The sequence below is a fragment of the Phyllostomus hastatus genome, unplaced genomic scaffold (genome assembly GCF_019186645.2).
Source record: "Phyllostomus hastatus isolate PE091 unplaced genomic scaffold, TTU_PhHast_1.1 phas_contig_16, whole genome shotgun sequence".
Classification (NCBI taxonomy): domain Eukaryota; kingdom Metazoa; phylum Chordata; class Mammalia; order Chiroptera; family Phyllostomidae; genus Phyllostomus; species Phyllostomus hastatus.
Window position 1 is genome coordinate 5,123,245 of NW_025333643.1, and position 17,960 is coordinate 5,141,204.

Genomic DNA, 17,960 nt, shown 5'->3' on the forward strand with positions numbered 1-17,960 from the left:
TGATCAATTGCTTCCCATAGGTGCTTCGATTCGGGATCAAACATGCAACCTAGGTATGTGTCCTGACTGGGGATTGAACCTGCAGCCTTTTGGTGTATTGGATAATGCTTCCAAACACCAACTGAACCATGTAACCAGGACACAGCTCTTCTCTTTTTTACTTGATTTCCTATACACCTGCTCCAGGATCTCCCCTGCGATTTCAAACAGTTTAAGGATATGATGCTGTCCTGGAGTGAAGAATATTCTTCTGGCTTCTGGAGACTTTTCCTAAATGACTCATAGAATTTGCTGTCAGGCAGTCCTCAAACTTTGGATTTGGCAACACAGTAGTTCTTCATTGTAGGAATTGTTTCTGATGAGTGGTGTAGGGCTGCAGAGGTAAGCCCTCTGGCAATGCTGTTGGTGCAATGAGGAGTGCTTCGATGGCAGATAGCCGCAAGTATAAGAGAACCAGGTCCCTGTCTTCTCTTTGAGTCTGTCATGTGCTTCATGAAACTTGGAGATCTTGCCAATGACTCCAGGTATGATAACCAGTGTGGAATCAAATTCCTGGAGTGTGTCAATAGCATTGTGATCATTTGAGCCTCCTCTACAGTCATGTGCGCTGGGCCCATCATTTGCACAGCTATGGATATGGCACGTGCACCATGGCTATGTAGCTGGCTGCTTTGAAAGTATCAAATTGGCTTTTAGCAGATCAAATGAAGCTATGGCCATGAAAATCCCTGAGCAGTGCAACCAGATTGTTGACAGTTGCATGAAGCAGACCAAGTTGATATTATACATCAGCAGTAACATGCAGTAAGGATAATTCTGGTTTTCGATATGTCATGGTAGCCATGGAGCTGGATGGTGCTTCAGACTCAGTGGTGATGGCAAATGGCAGCTCTGACAATACATCCTTAGAGCTGGGCAGACTGCACAGGGGATTGGGGCATAGCCTGTCATAACAGCAAGAAGCCCTCTCTATCCAACAATTTTGGGGAATTTCCATTAAAAAAAACATAGCTGTGCAGTAAAAACTTTTATTTTTAAAAATAGCAAGAGGAAAATTAAAAACTTACTGAAAAGTTTTATAATTCAAATCATTTTTTTCTCTTCCAACAGTGATTCTCTGCCCTCTCTCCATTTGACTCCTCCAAACTCTCTCCCCTTGGCGCTGCTTCCACAGGGACACACACACATGCATGCACACCTACAAGCAACACTCAGCATCTGAACACTCAGCATCTGACAGTCTTTTTTTTAAAAGGTTTTATTTATATTTAGAGAGAGGGGTAGGGAACGAGAAAGAGAGGGAAATATCAATGTGTGGTTGCCTATTGTGCACCCCCTGCTGGGGACCCTGGCAAGTGCCCTGACAGGGAATTGAATCCCTGTGACTGTTTGGTTCACAGAGTGTGCTCAATCCACTGAGCTACACCAGCCAGGTCCACCTGACAGTTCTTGACAAGTCCCTCAAGACCATCTGGCCTTCCAAACCAGTATCTCAGCCTGACCCAATCCCTGGAGCCCCAGTCTCACTTAAGCTTCACCCAAAGAGCCAGATAAGAGATGACAGCTCTTATTAGTACTGTGTTCTACAGTTCCTAAAGTGCAAGGGCAACTTTTCAGTGTATAAGGGAAGGGCAAGTGAGCCACTAGTTAGTTCCTCCTGCAAATACTTCCTGCACACTGCCAGGCACTGCAATAGCCAGGCACCAGGGATATAGGAGGCAAACCGGGTAGATCTGTCTTCCCTCAGCAGCCCAAGGTAATTGAGTGATGATTACAAAGTTGTCAGATCACTTTCACTATGCTGAAAGGGTCAGCTTTTCAGCTTTGTGAGAATGGGACAGCATCATCTTTTCTGAGGTTTAATGGAAGGCAGAGAAAGATTTTTGGTTAAGAAGTCAAAGGAAGACATGTATGTCTCTTCTTGCTCTTGGTAAGTGAGAATTTATATATTCTGTGTCCCTGCACTGGGAACATTCCAATGCAGCAACAAAAGCCTTAAGAACTCTGGGTAACTCCATCTGAATACCTACCTACTGGGCAGGATTTAATAAGGACTTTTAATACTAACTTCAGAGACTTTTATGCACGTTCCTGACCCCCACCCCCACGCCGCCCGCGCCTCGTCCTCTGAGACTCAAATCAAAGCACACAGGTGTGGCAAGATGGGGAGGTAACACAATTCAAAGGCTGAGTCCTGGACCTGGAGTCCCAAGGAAGTGGTAGTAGAGACTTCAGCCAAGATAACCCCCAGACGGGGATCTCGAGCTCCCCTCCCCATCTACGCAGTCCTGGGGTCCTGGGTCACAAAGGTGGTTGCCAGGCGCCGGGTGGAGAAAAGATGCAGCCCGGAACCGCAGCCGCCACTCTGGAGCGTACTGCCCGTGGAGTTCAGCTGGTGAGCCCCCAGCCCGGATGGTGGGACCGGGCCTGGGCTCCCACCGCCACCTTTGCCTCCTCAGCCAGAGTCGTGTGGCCCCGCCCCGGGGTAGGGACCCCCGGGGGACAAGCCGGGGCACAAGCTGCTTCTTCCCGCTGAGAGGGGAGACTCCCCCCACACCGGGCAGCTCCAGCCCCTCGGGATCGGAATTGGGATTGCAGTTCACAAGGACCTCAGCAGCACTTCGCCGCTGCCTTCCCTTTTCCCAGGTGGGGACACTGGGGGCCCCTGTTCCTTGGAACAGGAAGAACGGTATGAAGGGGAAACCTTTTTGGCCAGAACAAGGTGTCGTCTATTTGGGAGTAATTAGAGCATCTTGAACAGACTCCTGGCTTCCATTCCTCTCGGTAGCAGGAGGTGACCATCTTTCTGTAAACCTTACCTGAAAGTGATGAAAAGGCCTGGGGTCAGAAGCCCTTTTCATCCCATGTTGGTTCTGCTGAATACTTAGGCTGGACATTTGACAAAGCCTTTTTTTTTCCTTTTTAAAAACTCTGGCCCTTTGTGCTCTTAGGTGAGTCAGGAAAGGAATGCTGGGCTGAGATTCTTTTTTTTTTGGTCATATGTTCAGAGGCGTTAACACTCTCCACCCGACCCTACCATGGTAGTGTACCAGAGTGGCCATGGTCTTGGAGGTATGTAATCAGGGCCATGATCTCACACATCTGAAGCCTTTGGTAGGCTGTTTGGAATAGGTGTGTATCCCTTGGAGTCAGTTTCTCATCCTAAGGCAGCCCAGACATCTGAACACAGTACGCAAAAGGGCTTGCATAGGTCAGGAGAAACACACCATTTGGAGGAAATCAACAAATCTCCTTTATGCTGACCATTGTTGGGGCAAGTCTGGTTTGAAATGTCACCAATTCTTTTTAAAAAATGAACTATACTGTCTGACAAACTATGGTGATGTCAACATTTCACAGCATATTGCTGGGTGGAATCAAACCTCTGCTGCTGTTCCCCAGGGACAGAGAAACATATTTGGCCAGACAAAAAATGGATCTGCAATGTCATTTAACATAACAGTGCATGCTCAAAAAATTGTGAGCTTTTCTTGAATTCAGAAAAACACTTTATATACTGACAATTTTTTAAAAATTAAAAATATATTTTATTTATTTACTTTTGGAGAGAGGGGCAAGGAGAGGGAAAGAAAGGGAAACACTAATGTGCAAGAGATGCATGATCAGTTGCCTCTTGCATGCCAACTGGGGACCTGGCCTGCAACTCAGGCATGTGCCCTGCCTGGAAATTGAACCAGCAACCTGAGCCCTACCAGCCAGGGTTTAAGGTAAATTGATGGAAAATCCAAACTACTTGGATACATTGTGAGTTATCAACATCCTCCCAGCCCCTTATCTTCAAAGGGTAAAGAAAAACAAAGTTCTTACCCAGTGGGTCTCCCATGGATAAGAAAACAAGTCACACCTAGAACCAGAAAAATCTTTAGAAATTTTAAAGGACTGGCGTTTGGAAACTTTTCCCTCCAAGCCTGGTCTAATTCCTCTGAGGTGGTACATCAATAGCTCAGGGTTCTGAGAAAACGCCTCCCTTGTGTTAGAAAACAGTTTTTTAGGGACAAGAGGTAACTGTCTTCATAATTAAGACTAGTGAAAGCTGAAGTTCCCTAAAAGGGACAGTATAAATTCTGAAACTGTAAGTGCTTCAGAATCCCTAGAGGTTTTAAGCACAGATTCCTAGGCCCTACCCCCTGAGTTTATGATTCTACAGATCTGGTATGGGGCCCAAGAATCTGCATTTCTACTACGTTCCCAGATGATGCTGAAGGTGTTACTCCTGGGATCATACTTTGAGAACCACTGGTGTAAAGTACATGGGATTAAGAGTCCCAGACATCTGGTAAGATGTGGCCTTTCTGAGCTTCTAACCACAATTAATATCTCACCATAAAGCAACCTCAGAGATGTAGATTGTCTTTAGCAGTTATCAACACAGTGCCAGTCCTAATGGTGAATTGGGGTACTCCAGTTAGGACAAATCTATAGGGGTGGGCAAAGGGAGGTTTACAGTTGTATGTGAAATAGTTTATTCTTGTATCATTTATTCATTATTATATTATTTATCATTAATCCACTTTTGCCCACCCATTTCCTCATCTGTAAAATGGGTTAAAACCTACATTCAGAGGCCTGTGATAAGGTTTAATAAAGTTTTAATACACATAGCTCTTGACAGATTTGATACTTGTTACCATCCCTTACTACTCTTATAGAGATACTAGTACTCTAACTAATCTACTGGGATCTGTTCATGGGAACTAAAATCAGTTAAAGTCAATATGAGATAAAGCGATTTGAATGGCCATGTCCTCACCTAAACCATGCTAGGGAAATTCCATGTTCTGATTCCTTTCCTTTAGAACTATCAATGGCAGGATACCAGCTCTGGTCACCATGGACCCCACTGGACGAAAGCTTCCAATGGCTGCGGCACACAACACCCACACCTTCTTCCAAGCACCCCTTTAGGGCCTCCCCCTGCTTCCCACACACCCCTTCTGACATTGAAGTGCAGCTGTGCTTTCAAGAGGTCACTCTAGTCCTAGACAGCCCATTTCTGGATACTGGGGTGAGTCCCAAGTTACCCTGCCACACATCAGAGCTCCGAACCATGAACAACAAGAAAGGGCTCGTCAGGAAGCCCCAGCCTGTCCGCCTCAGTGGAGTGGATTCGGTCTTTGGCAGGGTCATCACAGCTCAGCCACCAAAGTGGACTGGGACCTTCAGAGTTTCAGACAAGTCAGCCTTTTGCAAAATCATCAGCCGGGAGCACCAGTGGCCCACTGGACTTAAGGAACCTCAGATTCAGATGACAGTGACCATGTGCAAACAGATGCTGCGCTCTATCCTCTTGCTGTATGCAACGTACAAGAAGTGTACCTTTGCCTTGCAACACTCCAAGTAAAGGGTCCTCATCTGATTCCTGTTCCTCACATCATGTCCTTTGCTATGCGTATGAAGCTTGCAGACACCTGTCCATGAAGAGGAAACTGACATTGCCCCAGACATCTTGCTCTTCTACCAAGCAGTGATAATTCAGGAGCCCCTTTCCTGCCTTCCCCTATAAAAAAGGGCCAGTGACAGGGCAAGGGAGAACAATGTCCATTATAATGTTGAACAACCATTTAAAAGAGAGTCAAATTAGCATTGACATGTACATGTGATAAAGAACCATTAAACAAACCATACAAACAAGCCTAGTGTGAACTCACTTAAACACCTGAAACCACAATGAACTGGAGACACAAAGGGGTATCAAGGAAGGAGATGCTGATTTCTATATACCTGAGGATGAAGGGGTCAAAAATTTATATGTGAGTCAAGGATTTGTTTTTTCCATTGCTTAAAAAAAAACACCTTATTTATTTTTAGAGAGGGTAAAGGAGGGAGAAAGAGAGGGAGAGAAACATCACTGTGTGGATGCCTCTTGCGCACATCCTACTGGGGACCTGGATCACAACCCAGGCATGTGCCCTGACTAGGAATTGAGCCAGTGACCCTTTGGTTAGCAGGCTAGCACTCAATTCACTGAGCCACACCAGCCAGGGCTTTTCCATTGCTTTTTAGAGAAGAAAGGAGAGAGGGAGAAAGAGAAACATTGATGCAAGAGAGAGGCATTGACTGGTTGCCTCCCGTAGGTGCCTGGACAGGGCATCTTAAATGACCACACCAGGTACTGAACCCATAACCCAGGCATGTGCCCTGACCAGGAATTGAACCCCTGACATTTGAGTTACGGGACAATGTTCCAACCAACTGAACCACACCGGCTAGGGCAAGGATTAATTTTAAAAACAAAAACAACCCTCCCCCCAACCAAAACAACAAAAACTTACCAGCCAACATCCTAATACCTCTGGAGATTACAAAAATGGATAGAAATATTAACAAACATTAAACAATATTTATAGCTTGACAAGAAATAACTTGGCAGCAGCCCTGAAACTAGGCTTTCTGGCAGAAAACATACAACTTCCCATTTTGGCTTAAGTATATTGCTAATGTTCTATTTCTAATAAACTAAGTAATTTTGTACATAGTTATAACTAGATTATAGGTATACCTCAGAATAATATGAAAATAAACAAACATACACAAAATAAACACAATCAATACGTTTGATGGTACCTTTCCCCCTTTGTTTTATATCTACAACACGACCAAAACAATTTTTAAAGCAGCCAAATATTCTTTTTGACTTTCTTTGGGCATTGACTAGAAATGTCATTACTCCTCCAAAAAGAACACAGAGATCTTCTCATCTCAAAGAAAGACAGTCCTTAGAATAGGAACATATGATTTCAGTTGGTAGAAATGATGTTGGAACTAGTCTTTATTATTTCTCTGCTGAAAACCCAATTCAATTCCATCTAATCCTTGACTAATGAAGGAAATCTAGAAAGAGGGGAAAAAAGCAGCTGAAACAGAACTTAGAACATTTTATTTGTAAAACTGGTATAAACCTAGTTTCTACAATAAATTCAAAACTAGCTCCCAAAGCCCAGAATCACAACTGCTCTGCAGCGGAGCACTGCCATGTTTGCCCAAACTGGTAAGTAATGCTACACTGGAATTCTGAGCCAGGGTCTCTGATGATGTTAGACAACCTATGAAAGTCACAAGTAAGTGGATTCAATAAAGCCCCCACTTTAAGAACAAAACAGGATGCTGCTGGTGAGAAAGGCAGACAGCAGATTTCAAACCCTGAACACAAAATGGTAAGAGGCTGGCAGGGTTAAGCAGGGGCAGCAGTCTGTCTGTGCTCTACTCAGTGTCATCATCACTCTCATCACTGTCTTGCTCCTTTTCTCCATCACTTGCTTCATCTTCTTCACCAAGCTGGGGGGCAAAGGATAATGAAACAGTTTAGGTCATGTGGGTGACCCTGTGAATTACAATACTGCTCCCACAGGGTTTAAAACCATACTGTATCATTGTTATAACAAATAATAGGTATTAAACCATTAATTTGAAAAAATCAGTCAGAGACCCCCTCATTTTTATAGTGTGACATCTAAGCCAAGACCATGGAGGGAGGCCATTTGATACCGATTTATGCAACAACCAAACTTGCATAATTTTAAAATAAGCCATGGCCCTCATGCTGTACTATATGTATATGACATAGGAACACAGTGGGCATTTCATCTAGAATGAAATGTTTGTTAAATAAATATTCTGGTGTATCTCAACAGGAATCCAGCACCAAATTCTCTTTGGTCTGCAACTCTAATCTTGGAGGTTGATTAGGAAAAAGTAACAAATTAATAGGATATTATCTGCCTCGTTTTTTTTTTTTTATGAGTAAAAGGTAGAGGTATACTATACAAACAGAGGACCATGCAATAAAGTAATTTTTCTTACTAGATGATCTTTCAGTAGTAGTCTCAAATTGCATTATGGAGAGGCTCCCCAGCAGGGGTTCTTAAATCTGAGCTTCTTAGTGTCCATAACTCAGCTGAATTGTACCAAAATTTTATAAGCATATACATTTTCCTTTACCTTTCTTTAAAGTTTCAAAAGTATCTGTAGTAGCCCAGAAAAGAGTAAGGACGCCTCCTCTTAATTTAGTCCTCAGTAGTTGCAGCTCTTGATTCTATGCTTTCACAAATTGTATTCACATTTCTATTTTATACAGTAAAACACTTAAATAGTTTAACTCATTCTTCTCAATACCCAGGATACTCTTACCTCTTCTTTTTTCCCCTCTAAAATGATTTTAGACATGAATTTAGGGAAAATAGGTTACAATGGAAGGGAATTTTCAACTCTATAACACATGCCACAACTTGAGATACTTGAGAGTGAATTTAAGATAGTGTGGGTTTTTTCCTGGCCCCCACAGAACTCATATATACACAGAAGCTTTTTTGGAGGGGATGGAGATAGGCATAAGAGGTCTTTGATTACAAACAGAAGCAGGGAAACTTCACTCTTTATCAACTCTGAATAATTAAGAAAATGCAACATCAATGCCCCACTCTGGTGCCTTATATAGAGAAATACCTCCGCTGCTTTGTTTTTGAAGGCCTGAGATGATGTGTCGTCCTCACTCTCATCCACTGTGCTTGCCTGAGAATTCTGGGAAATAATCTCTTCACCCTAAATGTGGATGGGCCAAGACAAATGGTGGGGTTAAAGTGATCACATCTGGTGTCTCTGGGGGAGAAATGCTCAGTTTACAGGCAATACAAAGGAAGCAAACATGGCCGGACATGGGCACCGAACTGTGACCTAGCATCTATGTAAGTGATAATCTACCCAAGGTTTCTAGGATGCATGCGGCTCTGATACAATATGTAGTTTTTACAAAAAGTCCACCTTTGTATTCTAATATACAGATTTTACAAGGGCAGACTCTTTTAGTTAATGTTGAATATAGTTCTAAAATTTCCCAAATACCTTAAGGTATGTGAGCACCAACACACCAACTACAAATGGCCATGCAGAGGCTGAAGGACAGTACACTGACTGATTTAAGAACATCAACTATGGAACAGGACTGTCTGGACTCAAACCCTGGCTCCACTCTATTAGTGATGAGTAACTTTAGGTAAGTTACTTGGCCTCTCTGAACTTGAATTTTCTCATGGGAAAAATAGTATCTACCTTATAAAGTTGATGCAAAGAAAGGAAGTTAATCCTCTGGGATGCTATTTTTTCATATGTAAGATTATAAAACTCAGATATTGTAAGCATGAATAAGAAGTAGGGCTTGGACCTTACTTGAAAAATACTTAACTCCAGCCCTGACTGGTGTGGCTCAGTGGAACGGGTGCTGCCCAACAAACCAAAAGGTCTCCGGTTCAATTCCAGGTCAGGGCACATGCCTGGGTTGCAGGCCAGGTGCCCAGATAGGGGTGTGCAAGAAGCAACCAATCAAATGTGATCTGTGTTTCTCTTGCCATCAATGTTTCCCTTCCTCTCTTTCTCCCTCCTTTCCCCATCTCTAAAAATATTAAAAAATAAAATCTTTTAAAAAATGTTGTGACTCCAAAGTAGTACTATAAGCAACACAAGATTTCAGTTGGTCAGTCAGACAAGTGAAAGAACTTATAAATGCTCATCTGTTATAATTAGCCAGAGAATAACTTAGGAAATAAGACAGACTGGTTTAGGAAAACCTCCAATATATTTTAAAGACTTTATTTATTTTTAGAGAGAGGGGAAGGGAAGCAGAAAGGGAGGGAAAGAAACATCTATGTGAGAGAGAGGATTGGTTATCTCTCGCATTCCCCCAACTGGGGACCTGGTTGGCAACCCAGGCACAAGCCCTGACTGGGAATCGAACCAGTGACCTTTGGGTTCGCAGACCAGCACTCAATCCACTAAGCCACACAAGCCAGGGCAAAACCCAAATTTTTAAAAAAAAATTTTGTCCATATACAAAAATGTTATTATGAATCTATCCATAGAAGGACTTAAAGGTATCTCTCTGGCTGAGGAGAGAGGTTTTATGGATCTGGCTCCTCTATATGATGAGGCTTTCTTTGTACAGATGTAGCACGTTTTTAGTGCCTTTGCTGGCTGGTATGAGGGGCGCAGCCTGTGACCAGAGCCCATTGGCAATGTATCCTAATTTAAAGAACTAAATAGGCCAGACTTATGAGAAAAGCAGTCTTATTGAAAGGGCAGGGCTCAAGTGACCTCCCTTACATACTTCCAATGCTCTCACAAAGAAAGGGAGTAGGTGATTATCCCTAGCAGGGCCCCAGGCTTACCTGTAAGTCCCGGTTTTTGAGATTGCCCAGCCAGAAAGCCTCCCTGCAATTGTTGAAGATAAGCATGGCTTTCACTCTGCAAACTAAGAGCTCCAAGGTCTTTTTGAGCAAAGGCACATGTTTGGTGAGTTTCATGTCCTGGTGAATCTGAATGGAAACAAATGCACCTAACTCATCTGGTTTTCTTATCATACTTCCACATTTCCTATACAGAAACTGTTGCATTCCTGACATCCCGAACACTGTGTAAGAGCACAAACTCTGCCAGTACAGGCCAAAGACATGTTCCATCAAACAGCAGTTGTTTGGCAGAGTACTCTAAAGGGAATGGCAACTGTCCTTCAGGCTATACCATCAATACCTCTAGGTTGCTCTACATAACCACTAACTGACCAATTATCAATGAATTTATACAAAATGTTCTTGAACATGTATTACAATTATATTAAGAAACAGAGAGTAGCCCTGTTTAGCTAAGAGAGTCCTTAAAATCCCACTGTTCAGTACCTTCTAAAGTTAAAACCAGGGGAGGAAGTGAGTAATAGGGGCTGGATCCAAAACTTACTTGGTTTGCCAGTGACCACAGAACTCTATGGTTCTGTGCTCCTTCAAACAAAAAGTGACAATGGTTCTAGGTAAAAGTGGAAAAGTCCTTCAATGCTAAAACATTCGCACAAGAGGCAGATATGTTGACAAGTAGTACAGCTGAAAAGCGCTAAAGATAGCTGCTTTTAGAACCACCTCTTGTCTCCAGCAGAGTCATCACTTACATAATAATCCTCCCACCTCATGTATTTTGTAGCAGTAACACATCCACCAATATCCCTCATTCTCATCAAAGAAGGAAACAGGATTATGGAGTTTTAGTCAAAATGCAGATGCAGAAACTACCCTCTAGATGATTGCCTGATCTTAACCAGCACCTAAAGATTTCACAACTTTGAATAAACTGTCTTTGGACAGATACAGTCCCAGAAATAAAGGCTCTTCTAGACAGGTAAAAACAAAAGGAGGAACCGAAGTCTGTGTATCTTCCAATCACAATTTTTGATGAAGCCAACAAGCACACTGGTGATGTGATCTGCTGTCCTTTTTACCTTGGAATGCCCACACAGGTGATGAAGTAGCCTTGTGTTCAATTGGAAGGTTTCCAGCAAGCTCAGGACATCTTCCTATAAACAACAAAATTCATAAATGCCATTTAAAATACTCTCATTTTACTTTAGATGAAAGATATCCTTGCAATGAAGGGCTTAAAAGAGGATAATCCTTGTGGGTTCCAGCTATACACCAATAACCATCTTAATTTGGTCCTAAAAAGAAGTACTGTCTAGCTGTCCTCCCCCCTCTCTTTCTGGATTATGAGAGACCAACCAAATACTGTGAGAATGTTTTGCAAAGTTCAGCTGGCCAAATATGTGTAAGAAATCATGTTTCTACCCTGATTTCACTACCCTAGCTCTGGATCCCACTTGGCAAAAAAACAAAAAAACAAAAAAACAAAAAACAAAACACAAAACAAAAACACCCCCCTCACCTCTATTACAACAGCAAAGAGTTTATGAAACAAGTGAGTTTTTTATTTTTTAAAGATTTTATTTATTTTTAGAGAGAGAGGAAGGGAGGGAGAAAAACATCGATGTGCAAAAGAAACATCCATCAGTTGCCTCTCACATGCCCCCAACTGAGGACAGGCCTGCAACCCAGGCATGTGCCCTGACTGGGAGTCAAACCAGTGACTTTTTGGTTTGAGGGACAGCATGGCACCCAATCCACTGAGTCACATCAGTCAGGGCTACAAATGAGTTCTTTAAAAAAAAAATTATTCCTTAAAGTAGACCCAGAGAAGCACAAAAGAATAAGCAAACAAAAACAACAATATATGAGCTCCTGGGAGTACAGCAACATAATAAAATCAAGCTAGAAAGAATAACCACCCTCAGATCTGGAGTAGAAGTAGGAAGGTGGGTTTTGACCAGAGTGTGTCTGAATTCAGCCTTCTTTGCAATATTTGGCAGTCTAAATGGGCAACTCTGCTGAAAGCTGGGGTGAATCAAAGGTATCTGAGTAGAATTGTGGCCCAGAACCTGGGCAAGGGGACTGCTATCATGCCCTTCCCAGGAGTTACCATGGATGTATCTTTTGAAAAAACCATACAGAGCAAGATTTTGCTCTCTGTTTTCAGTTCTTACCCGGTGTTTTCTAAAACTGAAGTCTAGGAGTGGCATACACTGCTTCAGGAATACTTCCACAAAGAGACGTCCGTACTGAAGAAGATAAAAGAACACTGGTGATGACCTTTAGCTGAGGTCTTTCACCTGAAAGGCCCCTGCCTGAAGCAGCATAACATCATCTAGCCCAGGGTTTTATTTTGTTTTGATATATAAAAATAAGTTGGGAGGGATCCAAAAGATTAATTCTGAGAATGTAGTTTAACGCAGAACTAAATGGGCCTCCTAAGGCTCATTTCTAAGCCTAGAATGAGGCAGACTTACCTACCCAAGACACAGCCAATGGGCGGGGCCTTGCTCAGCTTAAGAATGAGGGCACAAAAGAACAGACGGGAACCCCAGCTCCTTGAGAACAACTTGCTCCCAAGAAGACAAAATTGGGTAGAGCTGAGAAAGCACATGCCTAACTGCCAAATTTAACAATCAGATAAATCACTCCCCCTACTCACCCATTTTCCACTGGCATCAGGGTGAATAAAAAGGGAGAGGCCAGGAATAAGAATGGGGTGACATCCACTTGGAAGGAACATTCAGGAATGGGGAAGAAGCATTCTCCTCATAACAGTCACTGGCTTTTAACCCATTGGGTATACCATCAAATCTAGGGCTACCTGGGGCTATTCACATGCAGAAGAGTTCAGCAGTTAGGATATCAGCTCTCACATTCATGAAGCCACCCATGGGTGTTAAAAAGAGGAATCATGTACTCCTCCTTCTCCCTTGTTGCCTGGGAAGGAATGGCAGAGAGTGACTATTGTTCCTGAAGCTAGCTGACTCGAAGCCACTCCTTGTATTTCTAAGACTAGAACAAAAGTTTTCAAATTCACCGGAAAATTCATTTCTCTAGTTATCCAACTAGTATAAGAAAATATATCCACTGTTTTTTCTAAAGTGCCATCTGTTAGCACAGATTCTGGAGGCTCTGGCTTGTGAGCAAAGTATTTAGCAATCCTTCCCAGCTGAGGCGCTCTCTAGAGAGACCCACAGGAAGGATAAATATCAAAGAGGGACCACTCAGTCTCTCACCTTTAAACACACGTGCAAAACAGGACGACTATCAAACACCTGGAGAGATGAAAGGCAAGAAATCAAATCTGAGGTCTGCTCCATTGAGCACCCAGCCTCTTTCTCATTGTGCAAAGCACAGCTCTGAGTGTTCTATTCTAAAATGAGGAAGGCCTGTTAATGTTAAATTAATCACAAAGTAGAATAGAGCAATTACCACAATCAAAGTTCAAGAAAAGGATGAGGGGAGGAAAAAGGGAACAAGAAATGGATTCCAGCTGGGGAATGCTAAGAAGAGGGCATTGTAGTCATCCAAAACCTTGATCTGAAGCCTTAAGGAAGAGTGGATAAGAGGTGGAAAGGAGAATACGACATTCTAAGCTGGGAGAATAGCCTGAGCAAAATCACGGAGTGGGTGAGAGCAGCATGTATTGAGATAAAGAAGGCATTCATGGTTGGAAGAGAGACAGTAGGGTATGTGGCAGATCAGAGGACCCAAGGTTAGGTGACAGAGTGGGGAATGACACGTGGAAGGATCCATTAAAGAGTATGTATTGTGGCACAGATGATAAGGAGGAATGGAGAGAAGGAAAAAGACACTGCCTGGGAGAGAGGGGTTATCCAGGATGGGTAGGGGCACAAGGGAAGAAGACAGAGAGCAGGTCCCCAAGGAAGGGTGGGGAGAGGAGCAGGGAGAGTCCATGTTGGAAACCAGGACCCTTGCTGGTTTCTGCAACCAGTGAGATGAGTCAAGGAATCTCCATACTCACCTTTATCAGGTTGATGAGGATACTGAAGTCTCGAACAGCCATGTTCCAGTAGAAGAGCTTCTCTTCATGAATCTGAGACAGCCAAATATACAAGCATCTCTGAATCACAATCAAATATGTCTCTACCTGTACTACTACTAGTACATGGTTCTTGAATTATACAACTATTCAGAGGTTTAAGCCAACTATCCTCTTAAAAAGATGTGGCAACTAGTGCATCCCCAAGATGGTTCTAAGGCCTGTGTATATATAATAATATTGGGGTACCTTATAAAGACTTTCTAATAAGCTGACTCCTTTCCGGTAATTTCCAGGTAGAAGAAAGCCTCTGAAATACACCTATTGGCCATTAGTTCCCTGTGGCTTCTCTGATTTCTTGTGGTAGCCTATGCTGTTAGCAGTTCTAGCTTAGTTCTGGTTAGCAGGCTACCAAGGCCCAGGACCACTGCATTGCAAATAGGCTTGCTCACCTCATGGCAGCTTACAAGCAGCACAGTGCCGGGTACATGAAGCTGCAACTAAAGACATTTTTTTCTAGAGCTAGGGCCTATGGAATAGTCCAAGCTTTTCCCTGCACAGTAACCAGAGAAAACAGAACCCAATTCTTACCTACAACTAGAAGGAAAGGAAATTAAGCCAGGCGAAAAGAATCCTGGATCTAAGTAAATCAAATGAACTAGCTTAGGAGAAACCCTGGACCCAAGGAAGCACACTAGATCCTTGAATAAAGACATTTTGTTCAATGTCATTTTTTAAAAAAGTATTAATCTATTATTAGACAGAGGGGAAGAGAGGGAGAAAGAGAGAGAGAGAAGCATCAATGTATGGTTGCCTCTCGTACACCCCCTACTGGGGAACCTGGCTGCAACCCAGGCATGTGCCCTGACTGGAAATTGAACTGGTGACCCTTTGGTTCACAGGCCGGCACTCAGTCCACTGAGCCACACCAGCCAGGGCTGTTCAATGTCATTTTGTTGTAAGAATGAGGGAAAAAAATCAATTCACAGCTGGGGCCACTTTCTGTGTGGAGTTTGCATGTTTTTCCTATGTCTAACTAGGTTTTTCCAGGTACACCAGTTTCCTCCCATATCCCAAAGATGTGCACATTAGCTTAAATGGTGTATCTAATGTTCCAGTCTGAGTGAGGTTGTGGTTGTGGCTGTGTGTGTGTGTGTGTGTGTGTGTGTGTGTGTGTGAGGGGCCCTGCAATGGAAAAGCATCCTGTTCAGAATAGGTTCTCGAGTCCTGAGCTGCCAAGATTGGGTCTGGCTATTCTGACTCTGAACTTGTATGAGTGGGCTGGAAAATAATTATCTTACTTGCTTTTATAACCCATTATTATTGTTGTTGTTGTTGTTGAAGTATATAATCTTTCTTAAATATACATATAACTCACATTTATTTCAATGTTCAAAATGTTCAATATTAGAAGTGTTTTGGATCTTTTTTTTTTTTAAGAGAATCTTTTTTTTAATTGATTATTTTAGAGGGAGAGAAACAACAATTTATTGTTCCACCAATTTATGCATTCAGTGGTTGATTATTTTACGTGCCCTGACTGGGGAATGAACCTGCAACCTTGGTGTATTGGGACGACATTATAACCAACTAAGTTACTTGTCCAGGGACTGTTTTGGGTCTTTATTTAGAAGTTTGTTAATGCTTCTGTGACTGGGAATATGATGTAGAAACTAACTCTTGTTTATATAAATTAGCCTATGGTAAAATTGGTTTAGTTACAAAAAATTTTGCTGAAGGGTGCAGTTTTCAAGAACCTATCAACAATATTGAGGATTTCCGGTAACCCAAAGTCTATTTCTTGGGGTGGGAGTATTTGACTCACCTGCTGAGAGTCTGCTGCTGTACCAGCCTGAAGACCTTTAACCGTCTTGTGTAGTTCAGCCATCATCACACGGAAGAAAATGACAAAGGTATGCCTAGAAGAGGGGAAAGGCATGCACGCCCACACAATAATGCACTGGTTAGAAAGAACTTCCTGGGAAAAAAAGCCAAGGAACAAAAAGTCATTTCCTTCTCCACCTCTCTGAATGTCCTTTCATTAGGGTACACTGTAAGAGGATGAGGGAGTGATAAGAATTTAGAAATGAGTCCAAGAAGATGGCCTGTGAAACAATGGAATTAATTGTATAAAGGGAGCCAGGGTGGTGGTGTAGAAATAGCAGTGAAGTAATGGTGAGAAGATCCGACTTCAGGTTCCTACTTCCATATTTACTTTATTGCTTGTATAAGTTTGAGCAAGTTCCTCCTCTAATCCTCATTTTCCTCATCAGTAAAATAGGGTTAAAATATCTATACCTCACAGAATCCTCGGAAGGATCAAGTGAGATACAGAATGTTTAAGTACTTTATAAACTGTAAATACTACAGGAATGTAAAGTAGCCATTAATATTACTGAGACACAAAACCCACTGAGACTTACATGATTAGATACCAAAATCACTCCATCCTTTTAAAGGTGGTTAAAATAATCTCGTATTTTGTAAGTACTGATAGAAGTTTAGTGACTAAAGATTCATTGCCTTTTAAGATTGTAAAGACTAAAAATTCATTCCTCAATAAGGTCCTTTCACATAGTCTGGCTGAGAGCCACTTGGAAAGAATGCATAGTAGACATTCCATGTGTAAAATAAGTGACTGTTATTTACCATCTGTATCAGAATCAGATGAAGAATAAGGTAGTTACTTGGAAACTACATATATTGGATGGTGTAAATCTAACTTAGGGAAAGAAGCAGAGGAGAGACTCCCTTACCTGGTCAGTGTAGGGAATGTGGAAGAAGATGCATCTTTAGAAGAGTTGATCAGTTCTGGGACACCAACACCGGCAATCTCCTCTATGGCCTTCAGAACACTGTCTGTGTGCTCCAGGTAGATGCTGCATTGAGAGCCATAGGAATATGAACACATTATAGAATTCCTAAACCAAGACTTCTTTCTAGAGATAGTACCAGGTATTAAGCTCTACAACTACTGACACTAAAAATTTTTCAAATAGCCCTGGCTGGGGCAGCTCAGTGGATTGAGCACTGGTCTGTGAACCAAAGGTTTGCTGATTCAATTCCTACTCAGGGCACATGCCTGGGTTGTGGGCCAGGTCCCAGGTTGGGGGCGTGCAAGAGGTAACCACACATTGATGTTTCTCTCCCTCTCTTCTCCCTCCCCTCCGTTCTGTCTAAAAACAAACATACAAACAAAATCTTTTTAAAAAATTTAAAAAAATATTCCAGTTGTATGACAGGAAGTAAGAACATGTCTGAATTAGAAATGCATTTAGACACCTTAGAAGTGATGAATGTGTCTTGGATATTGTAGGCAATAAATAAATATCTGATTTGCTGCTTAACAAGGCAGGATACAACTGTAGACTTCTCTTCCTCTTTGATTCAATAAGAAACTAGCTGACTGGAAAACAGAACTAGAGGATCTTATGATCTACCTTTTCTAAATTTTATTCATTTCAACCTATTTCATTGCTTCCAGTTCTCCCTAACCAAGGTAATTTCTGTCTTTAACCAGATGAGGGATACCAACAGTGGCAAAATAGGAGACTATTGGGCTCATGGAGAGAAAGGAGGCACCTTACCTCAGCAAAGCGTGGAGCTGGTCATTAGGGATGCTGCTCTTTTCTTTCTCCCCACTTGGCCACACCCGACAGAGGAAATGTTTGGCCAGGGAAGCTGTTGGAGAAACAAGACAAAGTTCTCTCATGTGTGGAAAACAGACCTCACTCTGTTTTTCAGGCTTTTGTAGATGA

At 42.4% G+C, this 17,960-nt stretch overlaps 2 protein-coding genes across 3 annotated transcripts in view; one reads left to right on the top strand and one right to left on the bottom strand.

Annotated features, from left to right (window-relative positions):
* The first annotated feature begins 2,691 nt into the window (after positions 1-2,691).
* On the top strand, positions 2,692-5,362 carry FANCD2OS (FANCD2 opposite strand). The gene is made up of 2 exons (XM_045832535.1): positions 2,692-2,722; positions 4,818-5,362. Exons 1-2 carry the CDS (start codon positions 2,692-2,694, stop codon positions 5,360-5,362), a joined length of 576 nt encoding a protein of 191 aa, XP_045688491.1.
* Positions 5,363-6,876: 1,514 nt separating this feature from the next.
* The window catches only part of FANCD2 (FA complementation group D2), a 62,781-nt gene continuing 51,697 nt past the window's right edge, over positions 6,877-17,960 (bottom strand). The window contains exons 35-44 of one of the 2 annotated variants that reach the window (XM_045832404.1): positions 17,790-17,883; positions 16,959-17,081; positions 16,028-16,121; positions 14,185-14,256; positions 13,436-13,474; positions 12,371-12,445; positions 11,276-11,350; positions 10,179-10,325; positions 8,464-8,559; positions 6,877-7,296 (exon numbers count right to left, since the gene is read on the bottom strand). In XM_045832404.1, coding sequence (XP_045688360.1) covers positions 7,222-7,296; positions 8,464-8,559; positions 10,179-10,325; positions 11,276-11,350; positions 12,371-12,445; positions 13,436-13,474; positions 14,185-14,256; positions 16,028-16,121; positions 16,959-17,081; positions 17,790-17,883 — 890 coding nt within the window. In that variant the 3' untranslated portion in view covers positions 6,877-7,221. The remainder of the gene's footprint in view (positions 7,297-8,463; positions 8,560-10,178; positions 10,326-11,275; positions 11,351-12,370; positions 12,446-13,435; positions 13,475-14,184; positions 14,257-16,027; positions 16,122-16,958; positions 17,082-17,789; positions 17,884-17,960) is intronic. The other variant, XM_045832405.1, reaches the window with a different exon arrangement.

Bases quoted from the DNA above. Each gene is read 5' to 3' on its own strand.
- FANCD2OS (XM_045832535.1), top strand. From the start codon at position 2,692: ATGAAGGGGAAACCTTTTTGGCCAGAACAAG. The intron at 2,723-4,817 runs GTGTCGTCTATT...CCTTTCCTTTAG, and splicing joins ACCTTTTTGGCCAGAACAAG to AACTATCAATGGCAGGATAC.